This window comes from Miniopterus schreibersii (genome assembly GCF_964146895.1).
Source record: "Miniopterus schreibersii genome assembly, chromosome: 7".
Taxonomy (NCBI): Eukaryota; Metazoa; Chordata; class Mammalia; order Chiroptera; family Miniopteridae; genus Miniopterus; species Miniopterus schreibersii.
Window position 1 is genome coordinate 82,694,379 of NC_138108.1, and position 19,684 is coordinate 82,714,062.

General features: G+C 34.7%; 1 protein-coding gene across 4 annotated transcripts in view; it reads right to left on the bottom strand.

The window, feature by feature from the left end:
• Positions 1 to 19,684, bottom strand: part of MAP3K2 (mitogen-activated protein kinase kinase kinase 2) — a 65,914-nt gene that overhangs the window by 17,076 nt on the left and 29,154 nt on the right. For 2 of the 4 annotated variants that reach the window (XM_081143051.1, XM_081143052.1), the window contains exons 2-11: positions 17,694 to 17,762; positions 15,046 to 15,164; positions 14,443 to 14,483; positions 12,848 to 12,947; positions 7,872 to 7,985; positions 7,412 to 7,499; positions 3,627 to 3,757; positions 2,482 to 2,561; positions 1,001 to 1,068; positions 736 to 831 (exon numbers count right to left, since the gene is read on the bottom strand). In XM_081143051.1, the coding sequence (XP_080999177.1) occupies positions 736 to 831; positions 1,001 to 1,068; positions 2,482 to 2,561; positions 3,627 to 3,757; positions 7,412 to 7,499; positions 7,872 to 7,985; positions 12,848 to 12,947; positions 14,443 to 14,483; positions 15,046 to 15,164; positions 17,694 to 17,700 (844 nt within the window). In that variant the 5' untranslated portion in view covers positions 17,701 to 17,762. The remainder of the gene's footprint in view (positions 1 to 735; positions 832 to 1,000; positions 1,069 to 2,481; positions 2,562 to 3,626; positions 3,758 to 7,411; positions 7,500 to 7,871; positions 7,986 to 12,847; positions 12,948 to 14,442; positions 14,484 to 15,045; positions 15,165 to 17,693; positions 17,763 to 19,684) is intronic. The other 2 variants (XM_081143053.1, XM_081143054.1) reach the window with 2 other exon arrangements.

Sequence of the window (19,684 nt, forward strand, 5' to 3'; positions counted from 1 at the left end):
TTAAAACTTTTATTAATATGTTGCAATTGAATGTTTTTAAAATTTGTAATGTAAGGAACAGAAATCTATCCTGTGACTAGGCTAAGAAACTGAAACAGCAACAATTATTTGATCATATGTTTTAAACCTAAAATTACCATTTTTTAAAGAGTTCAAGGAAAAATCCTTGTTAATAGTAAATGAGTCAATAATGAAAACACAAGGGGGAAAAAAGGTGAAAGCAGAAATGAAAAGTAGGAAAAAAACAAAACAGGATCTGAATAGAAATTCAAATAATCTCTTATGTTAACACACACACATTCATAAAATCATAGAACAGAACTCCCTCATTTTGGGATTAAAAAGTAGAAAAAATACACCTTAGTCTCATTTCTAATCATGATTTAAAATATAAACCAAAATTGGAAAGTTTATAGGTAGCAATATTTTTTCCTTAAAAGGGCCACACAAATATGAATTTTATGAAGGAGTAACTTTCTGAATAATATCATTTTTAATTATTCCTTTTCTTCTAAAGGAAAGATAAATATTATGAAGTAAGTTGGCAAAAAGCTAAGGTGTTATTATAATTTTGGTTATGACCCAATGTTTTAAAAAAATTTTTAGGCAGAAAACTAAATGAGAAACAAGTTTATTTCTAATAGTATTACTTAAATATGAAATTTTTATTTTTATATTTATTATTTTTGAGAATTTTCACGAACTGTTCTTGTGGTCTGATTGCCAGCAACTTACCATCATTATAGTCTTGATGGTGATATGAAACATGATACCTCCTTGGATACGTTCCTCCTTTCCCAAATTTCTCAAAGATAGGGTTATCATAGTCTACTAAGACACATAAAAACTTGTGTTATTCAAAAAGCCAAATATTTCTTTCAAATAATGAAAACCACATTCACACATTTTTATTTGACTAAAAAAAATTCCCCTCTCCCTGCCACCTAAAACATTATTCAATGACATACACATTAAACATTTAGAATGTGGATAATCTGACCTGAAAATTCCTGGTGATTATCTGGGTAGCTCTGTGCCCTAGGCATTCGTGATTTTGGATAGCTCTCTCTAAAAGTAGAAAAAGTCACATTAAATTGAGAGAATGTAAATAAGACATTATAAAAACTGTATGCAACATCAATATCTGTACGTATGTGTGAAAACCATATATACATAAAAAGGAGCTCACTCTGAAATGTTAACATTAACTGAAAAAAGAGAAGTTTCTTCTTAAACTCTTATTTGGTACATGCAGGCAAAAAGCCTGGCTTTAAAAATGAACCCACTGGGGCCTGGCCAGCATGGCTCAGCAGTTGAGTGTCGACCTATGAACTAGGAGATCTCAGTTCGATTCCCAGTCAGCGCACAGGCCCAGGTTTGAGGCTCAGTCCCCAGTAGGAGACATGCAGGAGGCAGCCAATCAATGACTCTCTCATCAATGATGTTTCTCTCTCTCTCTCTCCCTCTCCCTTCCTCTCTCTGAAATCAATAAAGATATATTAAAAAAAAAAAAAAATGAACCCACTGAGTATAGTGGTAAGAATGATATGCTTTGGAATTGCAGGTGTTTGGGAATTCCTGTCTTTCATCCTAGCTCTGCCACTTAACTAGCTGTTCTAACCTTGGCAAATCCCCTTTCTGAGACTGTTTCCACATCTATAAAATAGGAGATAATTTCTAACTCATCAAGTACATATCTTTCACATTATTATTTCCCTGAATTTCTTAAATGTTTTATATGGCCATCTTGACATAGACACAAAGACACAGGTAACAGAAAAGTAAATGTCTATTCCCATACAATATTAGTTATATTTTTACAATCTGCTTTCACAAAGCAATCCTAGAGATTAAATAGGTAAAGATTTTAATACAGATACTGACTCTGTGTGTCCTAATTGAGACCAGGAGAGAGGGAGCACTTGGAATAAAAAATTCAGTTGCAACTTTACCTGCCTTATATTCCTGTACAGTTATTTCACAAAACAAGAGTACTTAAATTCTAAATCACAACCAACAGACTGGGCCACAGCTACCAAGAATGTTAAGTTATTTATAATTTGGTGCCAGAATGAACATAATCCTGAAAAGGTGTAACAACTCACAAAATCTCCAAAACATTAATAAAAAGTCTGATAGTTTTGCAAACACAGTTTTAAAAGTAAATTTACATAAATTCTAAATTTGCATTTAGCTTCAAAATACAATTTTGGCAAGCAGGAATACTCAAAATATTATAATGAAGTATCAGTTTTAACTAATAATCATACTGAGCCCCATGAGGTTAAGGGATTTCTCCAAACTATAAAATAATCCATTTGCCATAAGTATAGACAAGTATCAATTACATTCCTCTAAATGCAGCAAAAAAGCATTGATAACTCAACATATTGTGTGTGTGTATTATACATATAATACACACATACGTATGCGCATATTTACCCACATATGTTAAAAAACAAAAACTACAATCAACATTACCCATCCAAAGGACTATCAAGTGAGGGACAACTTCCTGAGCCAGAATTTTCAGGACTGCTTAAAAGTAATGGGTCCAGCATCTAGAAAAATATATAGAGTTCCACCATTTGATATAATATAACCAGAAGTTAGTTTTTAAAAAAAAATAGCTTTATTGAGATATAAATCATGTAACATAAAATTCACTCATTTAAAGTGTAATGGTTTTTAGTATATTGAGAGTTGTGCAACCTTCATGACAATCTCAGAACACTGTCAGTACTCAAAAAAGAAACCCCATACCCAACAGAGGTCACCCCTGCCCTACTAATTTTTAAATGCTTAAGATGTAGTTGTCCCTTATAGGTGGGCTACTTCAAAATTTTCTAAGAGAAAAATATTGTTTCTCTATGGACTAAATACATAAAAGCTTTAAATTTCACATAATTTTGCTTAGTGTAAACGGAACAAAGGCCCCACCCAAATGAGACCGCTGACTGCCACATTACTAGAAAATGAGACTGCAATTGTAAGCAGCCAATGTAAGGCTAAGGAACAACAGGAACTCCATGGAAATACTTCAATACTACAAAACTTTTAATAACTTTTTTCTATTTCGTTTGTTTATTTTGTTCATTAGATTCCACAAAAATATGGAACGCTTCAGGAATCTGCACATCATACCCGTGCGAGGGCCATTCTAATCTTCTCTGTGTGGTTTCATGTACAGCATACATGCTGCTGGAGTGAGCACTTACTAACATTTTTAAATGTTTTAGAAATTGATAAACCTCACCTTCACAAAGTTAAATATTTGTTGTTTTATTACATCTTTCAAATATTAATTTAAAAATCTAAATATTAACCCCAGGGTTACAAATGCATGCATTTATTTATGGATGGGCAATATAAAATAACCTGCCTTATCCCAGCTTTCTTTATGCATGAATGCACACGGCACACATAAATTAGTGGGCACTTTCCTACATTTTTTACTATTTTGTTCACTGAAGGAAGATATGGGGTTGGAGAAGAGATGTAAACACACACACACACACACTCTCTCACACAATACACACACACACACACAAGTATCTGCCAAACTACACTGATCTTGACAAGATCCCTTTAAATAAAATGAAAAACCACATCCAACTTTTGCTTACTTGGTCCATGCTCTCTGGAATAAACTCTCCTTCACTGTTGATACTGGTGAATGACCCATTCCGGGCAACCTGATGTAATTCATCTGGAATGTATCCTGGGGGAGGGGAGCTTTGATCTCTACTAGTGGGACCTCAAAGAAGAAAAGTATATGATTTTATAAAGATCAGCATGGAATCCATTTTTGTTTTAATTATACACAGAATTTCTGGACTATAGTACCAATAATTTTAGCAACTGAAACCCAGTTTTTATTAAAACTTATCAAAACATTCATGTCTGTGAAACTGCAAATATTTTTATACCTTTCTAAACACCCACCCTACTATAATTATTACCCCAATGTAATATTCATTTACACTTATTAAGTGGTACATTCTTCTGGCTGCTGATTACTGCACTGTGGGGTTGATAACACAAGACAGATTTCTAAATGAATGCCGCTGCTTCTGAACTCTCAGAGGTCACTTGTGCCAGGTGTTACCCCTCAATGTAATTTATGGAAGGTGTCATGATGCAGTGGAAAGAATACAGGCTTTAGAGTCAGACCTACGTTTAAATCCCAGTTCTAGTTATTCACCAGCTATATGTCTTTGGGAAAGTTATCCAGTCTCCAGAAACCTGTTTCCTCACCTGTAAACATGGGACTGAATCTCTTTGCTGCACGAGGATTGTGATTATAAAATTATTCATAATGAACACATGCTATGCACACTTGGCTCCAAAACTTTCTTTCCATTCCCTCTCTGTCGTCTTTACAAACCTAAAGTGAGTTGACTTTTCTTAACCACTTAGTCCATATTAGAGTGCTTTCAATTTGGAGTCCTGAATTTTATCCTTCGGTACTTAAAACCAGGCATTTTTTTCTGTGTGGCAAGCCATGTTCCTGAAATGTACATTTCTTCATAGTTTAGAAAATTGGAGAATATAGTTCACCTAATTAATCACCTAATTTCTTCCTGACAATAATCCACTTTTTTTATCTGGTTGTACAGAAATAATGTTATGTTTATTAACACAGCTCCTCTCCTTTGCTTCTAATTTTTTGAAATTCAACTACAAAAAACATATGGGAAAGTTCTATGAGCATTAAAAGCTCTGATCAGATTTAAAACAAAAAAAGGGCTTTGCCTTATGTAAAGGGGTGATAGTTAAGTATACGGCAGTACTTGTTAGTGATGAAGTAGGGAAAAGAGAATAAAATTACCAAGAAATGTGAACAAAGGAGATCATTTCCTACACGTGACTAAAATGAGTACGGACTCAACTCTAAGCCAGGGGTTGATTTAGGCTTTGTAACAACTGTGATCACACTGTCCTAATATTTTTATTCCCTCCTTATACCCTTGATTATAAAAGAAGATTAATATACCAGTTACTAAAAGGAGACAGGGAAGAAAAAAAGACTATGAAGTGTCTTCATCTCCTTACTTACTAACCCATTTCTCTTCCCTTCTGCTCCTCACAATGGGTGTGCCAACGCACACTTGGTCACGACCTCCACACCAGCGTAGGCTCCCTCCCAATGGAAGTTTTCCCTCTAGCTATCTTTTATGAAAATTGTTCAAGGGAATAACTGTTAGTGAACAAGGAAGAAACAGAATGCTCATATCTATCAAAGCCATTCTGAGTTTAAAGAGGTTAGTACTTTACAATGTCCGGTTTCTTCTTATACTGGCAGTGAAGCCAAACAAGAATGTTTATTAGCAGAACACGAGTGAGATATTCAGTACAATTTTAATTCAAAATGAATTTAAAACGTCAGCTTACTTGTGTATTAGCCTGTTCTGTCTAATGCAACTAAAATAAATTGGCAATTTTTGCCCTGGCCAGAGTAGCTCAGTTGGTTGGAGTGTCGTCCCGTGCACCATAAGGTGATGGGTTCAGTTACCGGTCAGGGCACATACCCAGGTTGTGGGTTCAATCCCTGGTCGGGACATGTACGGGAGGCAACTAATCGATGTTTCTCTCATATCGATGTTTCTTTCTCTCTCCCTTCCTCTCTCTAAAATCAATTAAAAGAAAGAAATGTATAATTACTAATGGTCGTGCTTTCTAGTTTGAAAAGCAAAATGTACTTTAAAGGTGCTCTCTCAATTTATTGCTACAACAATCCCATGATTTAAAGATGTGGACAAAATTAATGATCTCAGGTTAATTAGAGAGCTGGAACTGGAATTCAGGTATCCCTAATGTTCTTTCACCAAAATTTTAAATTATATAAAAATATTTCCAAATGCAGATGAGCAATTTTTATTTTACTCATGTTATTTTCTCTGTTGCTCACATTTTCAGCATTTCTGAAAACAAAAGTAGGACTTCTGTAAGATGGATACTCAGAAGGAAATAGTCATAAAATAGTTGTCTCTGGGGACCAAAGCAGAAGATAAATAACTAATATTTTTGGTGGTTCACATGCTAATTTAATCTTCTTTTGTTATTAACAATCCTCCCTGTTACCAGCCCCAGACTCTCAACCACATCTCTCCTCTGTCACCTCTCCTGCCTCCTCCCCTTTCATTCATCTGTTTGCCTCCTCTTCTGTCCCCTCCCTTCAGTCCCCTCACATGTTTTTGTGCTATCTTTAATGACAGATTCATCCCCCAATCTGTCAAAAACATTTATACCCATGGTTTTTGAGCAATATAATGCTCTTACAATATAAAAGTGTAGATTATCAGTGTTTTAAACAAACTGAAGACCGGGCAGTTCAGAGCACCTCTGCCCAACCCATGCCCCTCTCACAGGCTCCTTTAAAAAAAAAAAAAAGGCATAGTTTCCATTTCTCTTTGCACCATAAGCTTAATTATAACAATATATTATTAATGAGAAATAAAAACTGAATACTAATAAAGCATAATCTGGAAACTATTTTGATAACACTCTTGGCATTAACTAAACTTCAAAGAAAGGCAACTTACGAACTTATTCCATCCATTAATTTTATTTCTTTAATCATCACCTGAGGTCATGCTTAGAGAGGGGGATGGGGAAAAGAAACATCAACGTGAGAGAGAAACATCCATCAGTTGCCTTCAGTATGCTCCCCTACTGGGGACCAAACCTGAAACCCAGGTATGTGCCCTGACTGGGAATTGAATTAGCAACCTTTCAGTGCAGGGGACAACGCTCTACCAACTGAGCTACTCCAGACGGACCATCCATTCATTTTAATATATTAAAATACTTCTTTTCATTTTTTCCCTGCAGTTTATTTGTACAGGTAAAATGTCTTGAGTAATTTGAATCTGTTCAACATTAAAATGTTGGGGGGATATAAAGAAAGAGTGTGTAAGTTGGAGACTGCCAATCCTGATACTTGAGGTAATTTTTCAAGAAATATCAGATACTCCCCGCTGATGTGGCTCAGCAATTGAGCATCTACCTAGGATCCAGGAAACTGTGGTTTGATTCCTGGTCAGGGCACATGCCCGGGTTCGGGATTGATCCCCAGCAGGGGGTGTGCAGAAGGCAGCCGATCAATCACTCTCATCACTGATGTTTCTCTCTCTCTCTCCCTCTCCCCCTCTCCCTTTCTCTCTCTGAAATCAATAAAGACTTTTTAAAAAAAAAAAAAAAAAAAAAAGAATATCAGATACTACAGAGAGAACAGTATGGTGAGAAAAAGAAAAAAGAAACATCAGATCTAGAACATAGTTAACTGAGATAAACTACAGAGAACACAGAGATAGGCTGCTACTTATCAGAGTTATGTGTAGGTTACATAAAAGGATAGAGAAAAAACTGAGAAGTCGCCCATTCACGATTCAGACACTAGCTTTCTTACCTAGTACAGAAAGCCGTTTTTTCCTCTCTGCTTCGAATACTGTGTTATCCGAATGATCTAGTGATGGCAATGGTTCTAAATTAGTAGCCTACAGAGGAAAAAGGAGGGTTAATGCTACTCTTCCCCTCTAAGGCTTTAACAAAATCCTCTTCCCTACTAAAAACATCCTAGAGATTCTACATTGTTTGTGCGTCTGATCAAATCCACTCTTGGAAATTTTAACATAAGTCTTTCCAAGTTCTTAGTTTCTGCTAGTTTCATATGTACAGTATATTACACTTGTAATTTTGGCTATATAGTTTTGAGGAGTAAGGATTTAAACTATAGCAGTTACAATGTGTAAATTTTCATTTAATCATACTGAAAATATATCAATAATAATAGACTATAACCATGTTTCATATGTTGACTTTTACAGGCATAAACCCTATAGTCCTTGCTGAAAAAACCCAACTCATACCTGTGCACTTCCGTTTATTACAAGTAGTATTTTGAGGCTCTTCATATGAATACTGCGGTCCAGCAGTTCCACGGCCTTGTCCAAGTCATCTTGAGTAGTTAGTGGAATTACCAACTAAACAAAAAGGAAAATTAGGAATCATGCAGACATCTCCCAAGGTTCAGTCCTTCCAGGACCATCTCTGTCACTATGGAATTGTAACTTATAACTCTCAAATACCTGCCTCTTTGATTTGTCAGTATAATGGAATTCTGAATGAATACATGTATCCAGATTGTTTTGTTCTTCCAATTCTACCAGCACTAAAATAACAGAATAAATATAAACACTTTTTTTGCTTTTTGAATCATTAAATTTTTCAACACATTTAAAAATTAATTATCTAGGATATTTCCATAATATTGCTAAACTTAAGCTATAGTATCTTCACTCCAAAACAGCATTAAAGAGTGCACACGAAAACTACATAAAATAAAGGGTACTATTATCTTTTGTCTGCACTGATGAAACTTTTAGTTGTTGTGTGTTTTTTAATAGTATCATGGATTTGCATTCTCACTGGATGTGCTTATCAACATACCAAACACAATGAGCATCTGTGCAGCTGCACTGGAGGGACTCATATCCCTAACCCTGGTGACTTGACCACTACTCTAAACAAATAGAAGCGAAGTCAGTCAGCGGCCCACAGTGAATCCTGATGTGGAAACCTGCTTTCATTGTTCCCCAAGTGGATCAGACGTTACAAAGGACAAAAGCGCCTGGGGGTATATGAGACCAAGCATGATTCATACAATTAAACAAAATCAAAATACCTTTTTCTTTTTTAAAAAAAGAAACTTAGTAGCATAAGACGATTCTTTCAACAACCTTCAAAGTATATCCAATTTCATTAAAAGAAGGACAATAAAAACAAGTGACCGTATCCCACATTTAGCCTGCTCTAATTAGCACAGTATATAAGCCATTCAAATGTAAAGACCTAGTTAGTTTTGGGTCCTTTACAGTGTAAATTCCTTGAAGACAAGGACGCCCTACCAACCCCCCCTCCCCCGCCACACACACACAATTAACCGGGAGCACAGAGAAGAGCAAGCACTTGCTACATGCTGTTCAGTAAGTATCAAAGGGTGAAAGCTCCAGCGGCACCCAAACCCGCGAGCTGACCCGGCGTGCACTCATTCTGTACGATTTCCTTATGAAAAAATTCCTTGTCTTAAGAACACTGCCAGACACAAATACAGCAGGTCCTCATGTATAGGAACCTAACTAGTGTTTATATCAATTAGTCTACGGTGAAAATGGTTTCATTATAAGTTGTTTCATTTAAAGTCACAGAACCTGCCTACCCTGTTAAGGGAGGACTAATGAGAAAGAATTCCATCACACAATCTGCTTACGGTCACTTAATCTGTGCTGGAAATTATATTTCCAATTTCTGCAGGTAGCTAATTTTATACATTACAACTTATCAACTCATCAGACCCTTTTTTCTCTATGAGAATTTTTTCTAATAACAAAAAAATATTAACTGTTTGGTACCCTAGAACAAGCCTGATGTACTTGATTAAATTCTTGTCATTATCCTGTCAATTATGAACCGTACTGTACATCTTGTTCCTATCTTTAATATTCTTTTTTATTATACTTTAAGCACTAGAAAACATTTTAAAGAAATGATGAAGGTTGTTTTACCAATTTTTCATTTAAAGGGAAAAGCTGAATATTTGCTTTTACTACACATTTAATTATAATTGGAATACTTACTTCTACAAGATATTGTTGCCTTGGGGAAAAATACTAGTTTAAATCACAGTAACAAAATGTTAAGTGTTTTGCTCTTCTCCGTTTGCAAACAATGGGAAATACGGATGTTCTGGAGAGGTGCCGGGAGCCCACGCTACTAGGAACGTGGTTCTCATGTGGTCCCTTGTGTGTTCTAAGGTCACCTGTTATACGTTTTACAGGTCCCTACACTTGTCTAAATTATACTAAATAAATCACACAATGTTTTCCTGCTTCATGAATTCATTCTAGCCTCATTCATGAAATCGATTTCCCTCTGGCATATTACTGATAAATCACTTGTGTGTTAATACAAAACCCTTCTGAAAAGGAAACTAAAAATTGAATTCAAAAATTCACTAAATAGAACCTAAATTTGAAAGAAGTAAATTATCTTCCTGACTTTACATAGTGAAACATGAAAATAGTCCATAAAAGTTTTCCTCCTCTATCCATCTAAAATGGAACCAATCTTAAAAATCCACTTCCTGTACTTTCTTTTTTTCCCGCCCCTTTTAATCCTCACCCTAGGACAGGATATGTTTTTATTGACTTTTAGAGAGAGGCGGGGAGAGAGACAGACAGACAGACAGAAACACTGATGTGAAAACCTTTTGGTGGACAGGACGGGTCAACTCTCCAAGCAACTAAGTCACCGGGCCAGGGCAGAAAATCCACTTACTTTCCCTTCACGCCCTCATATCTATCCCCCATGACAACACACACAGACACATACACACCTGACACTTTTTACATAAACAGGAGCCCAACGAACAAATCCAATCAATTCTGGCTTAAATTTACTGGTTGTTTCGGTTCTGGCAAGCTAGAAGTCAATAGAATAACGGTTCTTTTGGAAAAAATTTATATTACACTAGAAAAAAATATTTATAGAACTGGAATAACAAGCAGTATAAATGAGTTTTCTGCTTGTCCACAGGCCCACAAAACTAACATCCCTTGAAAGTTCTTTCCTAGCACCCCAATGTTCAACAGCATGCATTGAGTTGATCATGATGTAAATTATGACATGGTTAATTCATAGAATCACAGATCCTCACAGAATCTCTCAGTCCAAGAAACTTTAAACAACATGATCTCTCATCCTAATGCCTCTTTTACCATATTCCTGCCCAAGGCCACCCATATATAATGGCAGAACCATTCCCAGGAATCCTTCAGAAAGTATGAGGGAAAGAAAAAAACTGAAAATGGAGAAGTTTTCCTATTTTTAGAAAATGGAAGAGGGTTCCTAAAACAACAGATCAATTAGCTTGATGTCAGTCCTCAAGAAAATCCTACAAAAATTATATAAACAAATCGGAAGAACTCAGAAAAGAAACATGATTCTAGGAACAGGACAGGGGTACAGTATGAAAAAAAATGATGTCAAACTAACACCATCATTTTTCTTGATAGCTCTACTTGCCTGTTAGATCAAGACAACATTGTAGTCTTAATGTACTTGACATCTGAAAATTTTCTATGACACAGTTTTAGACCAAACCAAAACAAAGATGCATCTGGGTTCCCCTAGAATCATACCATGACATAAAGATTCAAGTTCAAGACTGTTTATATGGGAAGACACACTAAGAAACACTGGTAGGGAAGTGGGGAAGGCGGGGAAGAGAAGGAGATCCATAAAGGGTGTATTTTTCAGCAAGTTATCACTATGGGCAAGTGGAGCCTATCCATCCCCATCTCCCACCCTATCCTTGGTATGTACTTCAGCATAGGCCCTTTAACCATACCCCTGAAAAGCCAACAGGGTCTCAGGGACTGGCAGTTGGAAATCAGGCCAGCACAAACAGAAATAATAAGTGCCAAGACAGGGCGAGGCAACAAGGGGTTCATGGCTATTAAAGCCAAAAAGTATTTGAAAAATAAAATTTTAAGGTATTAAAATATTACAGCACTCATCACTTTGTTCAGGTATCTTACTTCTTTGGAAATGGATTTTTTATCAAAATATTTTCCATTTTCAGTTGTGTTTCTTTAGACACACTTATATTAGTATATTCTTCTGCTTTAACAATTCATTTGAAATTTATTTGCATAATGCTTTAACATTTGCAAAGCAATTTCATGTTTTCTAAAACTAATTTTTACTAAGCTTTCCACTGTCACTCCATTCCCACTGGTCCCCTTTCTGTTCCTGAAACATGGAAGTCTTTTCCATGTTAGGACCTCCACGCTGCTCTCAAGCTGCTTTCACTACCAAGAATGCTCTTTCCTTCAAACACTTTGCAGGGTTGGCTTTTCGTGCTTCAGTTCTCAGTAATTAGACATTAGCAGCACCTCAGTCAGTTCTCCCTCAGTACTACCTAAAAAGAGTACCTGCTGCCCTTGCCTTTATTCTTGATCACAATACTTTATGCATTTCCTTCAAAGAACTAAATATATTTAAACAGCTCATTTACTAACTATCTGCTTCTACTACAAGTCTATAAATTCCATAAGGAGCTATAATTCCTAACTCATAGCATTATACCTGGCAATTCAACAAGTATTTTCTGAGGGGATGAGTAAAGCAACAACAACAAATCACAGTAAAAATTAACCAGTTAACTACGTTGTCCCTGAAAATTTTAAGACCTCAAGATCTTGAGATCTCCTCATAGGATCTGAAAGAATCTCCAGAGATCATCGAATCCAATCCAAATTTTACAGAAGTTTCAAAAGGGGTTTCCCCAGAACAGAGAGCTCCTCAGTGCCAGCCACAGCAGCCCTTATGATCACGTACTCACTCCCAAACATAAGCATGATCTAATCATGTCTTAACCAGCGTGAAAATAATCCTGTAAGTTTAACTAAACTATCTCAGTACCAAAGCTCTATTATCTCCGTAGCCAAGGACAGAGTATGAGGAAAGACATTTTATCAATAAAGTACACAGAGTAAAAATATAACATAAATAAGCAGCCGTCTCAGTAATATATATATATTTCCTCCTTAAATAGATTCTCATTGAATTATTTTCACAGTAGAACCTTTTAATATTTTTGACAATGGAAAAAAACCCATTTTAATTTGTTAAATTTATAAATTTAATTGTGCTCTATCATTCCTCTAACACACCATATCCTTATCAATCCCTGAATAAAATCACAGCAGTCCTAAAACAGTCTCTGAAATGAACACACTACTTTCCAAAATAAGAACTACTTAAAGTTAAACTTCTCGTTTACCTCATTATTGGTATAATGTAGCTCCATAGACTGTCCAAAGGCAACTTTAGCTTTAGACCTCAGATCTTCCAGTTTAACTGGTCTGGGGAACTGAAGGATTCTGTATAAACAGAATTTTAAAATATTTTATTTTCTTAGGCATAGTTAAACAATATACTTCAACAGTTATCTCTTGGATAGAGAAATTAAAATTAAGTAAAAATGTAAGCATTCACTTTATGTGAACACTACAAAGGCTTATTTTTGATCAAGTGCACTAATTCTCAACACTAAGTTCAAAAACTTGAAGTCTGTTCTATCTTAATAAAAATTATAAAAAGGAAATTCTTAAAATCTTCTGCAGTTTCTAATTTGCACTAAAACTGTTATATGAATATTAAACAGAAATGTAAAATGTTCACTGAAGAAAATAATTAAACTTAACTGCATGACACCCACACAACGGAATGGACCAAAACTGTTAACAAGAACAAAAGTCATCCTTTGGGGATTCAAATTTTTATTTCTGTAACCTTATCAACTTTTAAATATAAATATTTTAAATATAAATATAAATATTTTTAAAGGATTAAAATTTTTTAATTCTAGTATTTTCTTCCTATGTCACAACACAGTGGCCTGTGCTGTCCCTGGGGACCATGCACCTAAGCTTGGCGATGTCTATGCTGGCCTGTAAGCTCTGTAAGAGGAGGGGCCATTTGTGTCATTGACTTTATCCCTTCATGGCCCAGCAGATAGTAAGCACTCAATAAATAATGTTCCATGAATGGAAAAAACAAAACTGTGAAAATATCCATAAAAGAATTGTAAATAGAAAACAAGTAGAATGGACAACAGTTGTATGGTGTATCTGGTATGTCCCAATTTTTTAAACCATATCTCTGTGTAAAACATTTTTACATCTCAGGTCATATGATGTATGAGCCTTTTGAAAGTCCTAAAAATAAATAGATCTTTCATTAAATTAATTTAATGAGATATGAATAACAAACATGAAATCCCATATTCTCCAGCTCCTATTAGTCTTGTTAATAATTCTGTTGTTAACCATCACCACCCACCTCCACTACTGTACTGAGATACAGATACCTGGAACAAGACTAGGCTTACACCTCTGCTAAATAATTTACAGCCACCATTCCAACCCATTTCCCTCAATATTACTAATTAAGTACATGCCATATGATTGAGGTACCTTGAGTATAATCAGAATTGTGAATGGTAAGTCCACATGCATAATTCTGTATAGTATAATTATGATAGGGAGATTTATGATAGGAAGATAATGACATGATTATGATAAGCAAAAAAAAAAGGAAATGGTAATATTCAATGGCTGTATTATGTAATCTTATTTACTTCCTAATATCGCAAAATAAAAACATTTATCCTTTCTAATGTTTGGCATGAATTTTGACAGCTTCTACCTTAAATCTAAATACATATTACACACTACCAAGGACTATTCCATCTCAATTTGTAAGCCATGAGCCTTCATTAAGTTATAGAAAAAACCTCTCTCTAATGGCTTTAACTAGAACATGTATTTAAATCATTTAAATCAATAATCTGAAATGTAATGTTTCTTTTCTTACCTTTTTTCTCCTCTATGTTCAAATTTGACTCGGACATCATTCTATAATGAAATGATAAATCATTTCAGAAATCAGATAAAATTTCTAGAATTTCTAAATCACTTTTTTCTTAGTCACTCATTTAAAACAGAGCAGAGGGGGAAGGAGGTTTCATTTCAATATAACTCCAATCAATTGATAGGGTCTGCCAAGGAGCCAAGTTGAGAATTAGGTGGCTGAATCTGGGCTCAGCAGGAAAGACCACCAAGATCTGTAAGTGACAGCATCATGGGTATCAGACATTTGCTAAATCCTGTAAGAATCAAAATGATCCTCTTTGTAGACAAAGAGAATAGGTTACTTTAAATGAAAACAATTTGCTTATGTGAAGTACTTTAAGAATGGATGAAATAGCGTCAGAGAGCAGTTACCACATTAAATGCAACGCTATCTTTTTTTTTTTTTTAAACACACCCTTATTTTTAAAATATGTAACAAAATATTTGATTGAAAAGTATTAAAACATGAATACTTTAAGCAAACCTCTATAAGATCAGGATATTCAAGAAAAATAATTCACAGAACAACAATATAACTTTTTAAAAATATTATTGAAACAAATACCTGCTTTTTTGGTGATAAAGATTTTGTTTTTCTGGTTTCCTGTAAGGATAATGCTGGTCGACTGGCCTTATGAAGAACAGCCAAATCTTGCATGATTGAGTTCAAAGCTTGCTGATCATCTAGATATTTTTAAAATAACATACTCAGAATTATAATTTCAATATGTATTTACTACTGACATCAAACACAAAATTAATAATGAAATTTAATGCAAAAATGCATCTAGAACATTTTCAATGCCTATGCTTCTGTTATTTTGGTGAAATAAAATTTTAATTATTTAAAAACTGAAGGCAGTAACATTAAAATAGCACTGGACACAAGCACTAGCATGCTACCAGGTGTCCACACAAGACATTTACAGGCAAAACAAAGTAATTCTGATTCTTCTAGTGATGTAACATCCTAGAATATAGGTCAAAACAGCCCTGTTATGACAAGTATGACAAGTTCTTCTTTTCTATGACACCTAAACAAACATCACAAGACATCTAAAATCTTAATTAAAACAAGTGGGGGGAAATAACTTTCTATAAATATCATCATTACTTGGCATTTATGCTCAAAGTACAGAGTTCCTTTCAGAGCTCTTCTCCCGTTAGACGTCCTATTGACTCTGTAAGGTGCTTTCCTGGCCTTCTCCCCAACAAGGTCAATTAGACCACACATGTTTAAGACTCTCTCATAATCTCAGCCAGGAACAATTCAGAAAGGAACGGTACAAGAAAAATCCATTCCTAAGGAAAAAAATACTAAGCCCTTAAAACTGAGTGAAAGAATCATGAACCATAAACTTTTAATTTTTTCCAAATATAGCAAAGATTTCTTCCTAAGACTATAAGCATGAGCCTCCTAGTAATGCCAATTATATGCTCTCTGGAAAACTTCAGGGACAACGTAATTGATTTTCACTAGTAAATCAATTCCACTAATAATAATAATAAATAATTGGGAAATAAGGAATTTAGGGAGTTTACAGTTTACATTTTAAAATGTAACCATTTTGGTAATAATTTATGTTCCAGAATAGTAATAATTCACACATGCTTTATCTTGTCATGAAAAATCATTTAAAAGAATGTGGCGATTCAATGGTTTCATCAGTCTTTCAAACACACAAATACTGACTTCTCTAATGTATTAACACTCATATATTCTGTTTTGTAGTGAAACTATTTGCATATTAAAATGAAAATTAATGACTCCAAGGGTTTTACTAATAAATTCCACGTTTAGAAGAATTTTATAAGTAACCTTTGTAAAATAAAATTTCATCAAAATGTTAGCTTAGCCCAAGAGTAACTGAACCAAAGGGTATAATATAATCACAAAATGTGTATTGTCCATGGGTCCAAGCCAGACTATGTCATTTATTGATAAAAATAAATCTTCCCTTAAAAAAAAATTAGCTGAGAATGATCTCAACTGGAATAAAATTATCTGACATAACCTTCTTGAGAAAGGTAAGATTTTTAATTCTGCACTGGGTGAGGGGGATTCTAATACTTAAACATATCTATGTTTTAATTATTTTCTTCATTAGAAAAAACTTAAACACTAGAATTTAGGTATTTTCACGTTCACAATACAAAAATAAGCAAATGCCTGGGAAGGCTTTGAATTAAATCTATCACATTTACATATATGAATTTCCTTGTTTAAAAAAAAAAAAAAGAGTACCGTTTTCTATCATATGTATACAAAAATAAAGAGGACCATTTGAATAAAAGTAACTTCTCAAAGAAGTGACATACTAATAAAGAGCAACTTAACTGACTTTCTTCTTTACTGGCTTGAAGAAGAATCATAGGGTAAATAAATATCCAATAGGAAACTTACTTTAAAGAAGCAAACAAGATGTAAACTAACAAATCCACAAAAGATCAAGCAAAGCATGAGCTGAGATACACCACGAGCACTATTCTAACAATTCTCAGACTGTTTTACTCAATTAAGAATCTCTGTGGTAGTCATAGGTACTAGACAGATGAGACAGGTTATAAATGTTGTAAAGACCATGAGTTGATCCAACAGGCATGGCAGTAAGGATGTCCAGAGGGTTCCACAGTCTGACCAACAGTCACACAGAAGCAGCAGTGGGTTTCTGACACATGATGAAAGGACATTGAATATATTTGGGGAAAAACCAGAATATATTTGGGAAATAATTTCAAGTAAAATCTTTTATTAGACATGTTTAATTAGATACCTTATACTTAAAAATAATTATAGGAGAACATCCTCAATAAAAAATTCAAATATCTGTGACTCACACTAAAATATTCATGTTTTTCTAGGACTACTTTGGTATATGTTTTTAAGCAATGACTGTTCTTTGTTTTGTTGCTTAGTATAGTGCAGTATTATTTGAGAAGTATAGTAGAAATCAATTTGATTAATACACAGCTCAAACTGCAAGTCAGAGCAACCAAAATGAAAAGTTGATAGTTCAGTAAAAGGGTACCCAATTTGAAGCTGACAAAAGTGGAGAATTTGGACCATGTGATGGCACTGTACTCATGGTTACCAAGAGAAGCCTCCGTATTGTTTTCCATAGTTACTACAAGTTTATCACGCACACAGGAAAAAATTTTCTCTCCTATTTTACCCTTTAATTATAGATAAAAATTCTTTTAGTTTGAACTTACCCATCATGGCAACCAGCTCAACAATCTGAAAATTAGGGAAATGGTTCTCCCATCAGCATTCTTTACTGCCTTAGGAGGTAAAAAACAAACATTAATAATAAGAAAAAACAGAAGAGGCAGACACACACTCAAAAAATATCAGTATAAAAAACACTAATGAGAAACATACAATATTAATACTTTATACATTTTGCTGAAGACAGGTCCTTTATTTTCCCCAGACACTCAATTATTGAGAATGAACAAAAAAACCCAATATTATTACTTCATATTAATTTTGTATTAGGCCCCTGGCTATCTAAGCTAAAAACAAGAACCAAAGTTTTTGAGAGTCAAAAACCTTAAGAGATAATCTATTAAACTCAAATTCCTACAACACAATGGTAGATATGAAGATGAGTAAAAAGGGTCATGTTTAGAGACAAAAGGGAGGACATCAACAAAAACAGTAAAGACTTACAAAAATTATCTTCCATAAAAGGAAATATTGTCAGGATCAACTTTTTCAGAACTCTGACATTAATCAAAGGCTTGCAGCAATCTAGGCAGCATTTAAGCATCTCAATAAAAAGAGCGACTGCCCTGGCTGTTTGTTGTGAGCGTCGTCCCGATGCACCAAGGTTCCGGGTTCAGTTCCTTGGTCAGGGCACATACAAGCAACCAATGAATGCATAAATGAGTGAAACAACAAATCGATCTCTCTCATCAATAAATAAAAATTTAAATAGATAGGTAGGTAGATAAATAAATAAATAAATAAATAAATAAATAAATAAATAGAAATTTAAGTAGAGAGAGCCTTATGGTGTTCTGACCCTCCCTATTTCTATCTCCCTGCCTTCTACTCCCAGCTCCAAAGTAGCAATGTAAACCAACAGCTCTCAATCACCATGAAAATGAGCAGCCTGGAAGCCATAGGATAGGACGGAATGTGGCAGGAATGCCTTCAAAGTCCGATTCTCCCAAAATTGTCATTATTTGACCTATCTAGTGGTTGGATGGAAGACCCCATTTGAAAGGCTGTCTTATATTTAACCTGACTCAAAGCTCTTTCAGTGCAAAAAGTTTAGGGTGTTTGTTAAAACCAATCAGGCAATTATTGCATTATTTCAACTGTCTGAGGAAGGAGAAAACAGTTGGGGGCAAAACAATAGGTTAAGAAAAAAAAATTTTAGAAAAGCTGTGGAATGAGATGTCAACAGAAAGCTTTGAGACGCTCCAACAGATTCCTGGGAACCTAGAAGTCACACAAATGTCCACCAAGGTTGTTGCATACTGAAGAAAGGCCTAAGAAAGCCCTAAGGCTTTCACCTCTGACTAACCTTGAGGCTCTATGCAGCAGTAAGTAAAGACTAAAGTGGAGTTGTAAATGCCCAGAAGAATGCTGAAGGCCAGCCTCATACAGAGAACCTCTCAAAAAAGATTGTGAAACTTACTGGTTCCAGGCATCTAAGAAACTAACTGAGCAGTCTTTAGTTGCCACACACAACAAAGAATTCAGACTTTAAAAAATTAGTTTTTAAAAGTCACTAAATGAATAAATAAGAATAAACAAACAAACGAAAAAATTGTGGAGGGAGGAGAATCTGATTTCCAGAGGTGGCACACTATATTTAAAATGTCCAGTGTTTAAGAAAATCATGAGACATACAAGGACAGCATGGTTCCATATACAGGAAAAAAAGAAATCAACAGAAGCTGACCCTCAGGAAGCCTACGTTAGCGGTTAGACTAACAAAACAAAGACATTAAATCAACTATTTTAAATATGTTCAAAGAACTAAGGAAGCCATGCACAAGGCACTAAGGATGTATGAGAATGTCTCATCAAACAGAACATCAATAAAGAAACAAAATTTATTAAAAAAGGAACCAGATAGAAATTTTGGAGTTGAAAAGTACAATAACTGAAACCATCAAGCACACCAACAAATGCATAATAGGAATCCCAGAAGGAGAGGAGGAAGAAAGGGGGAGCAGAAAGAATATTT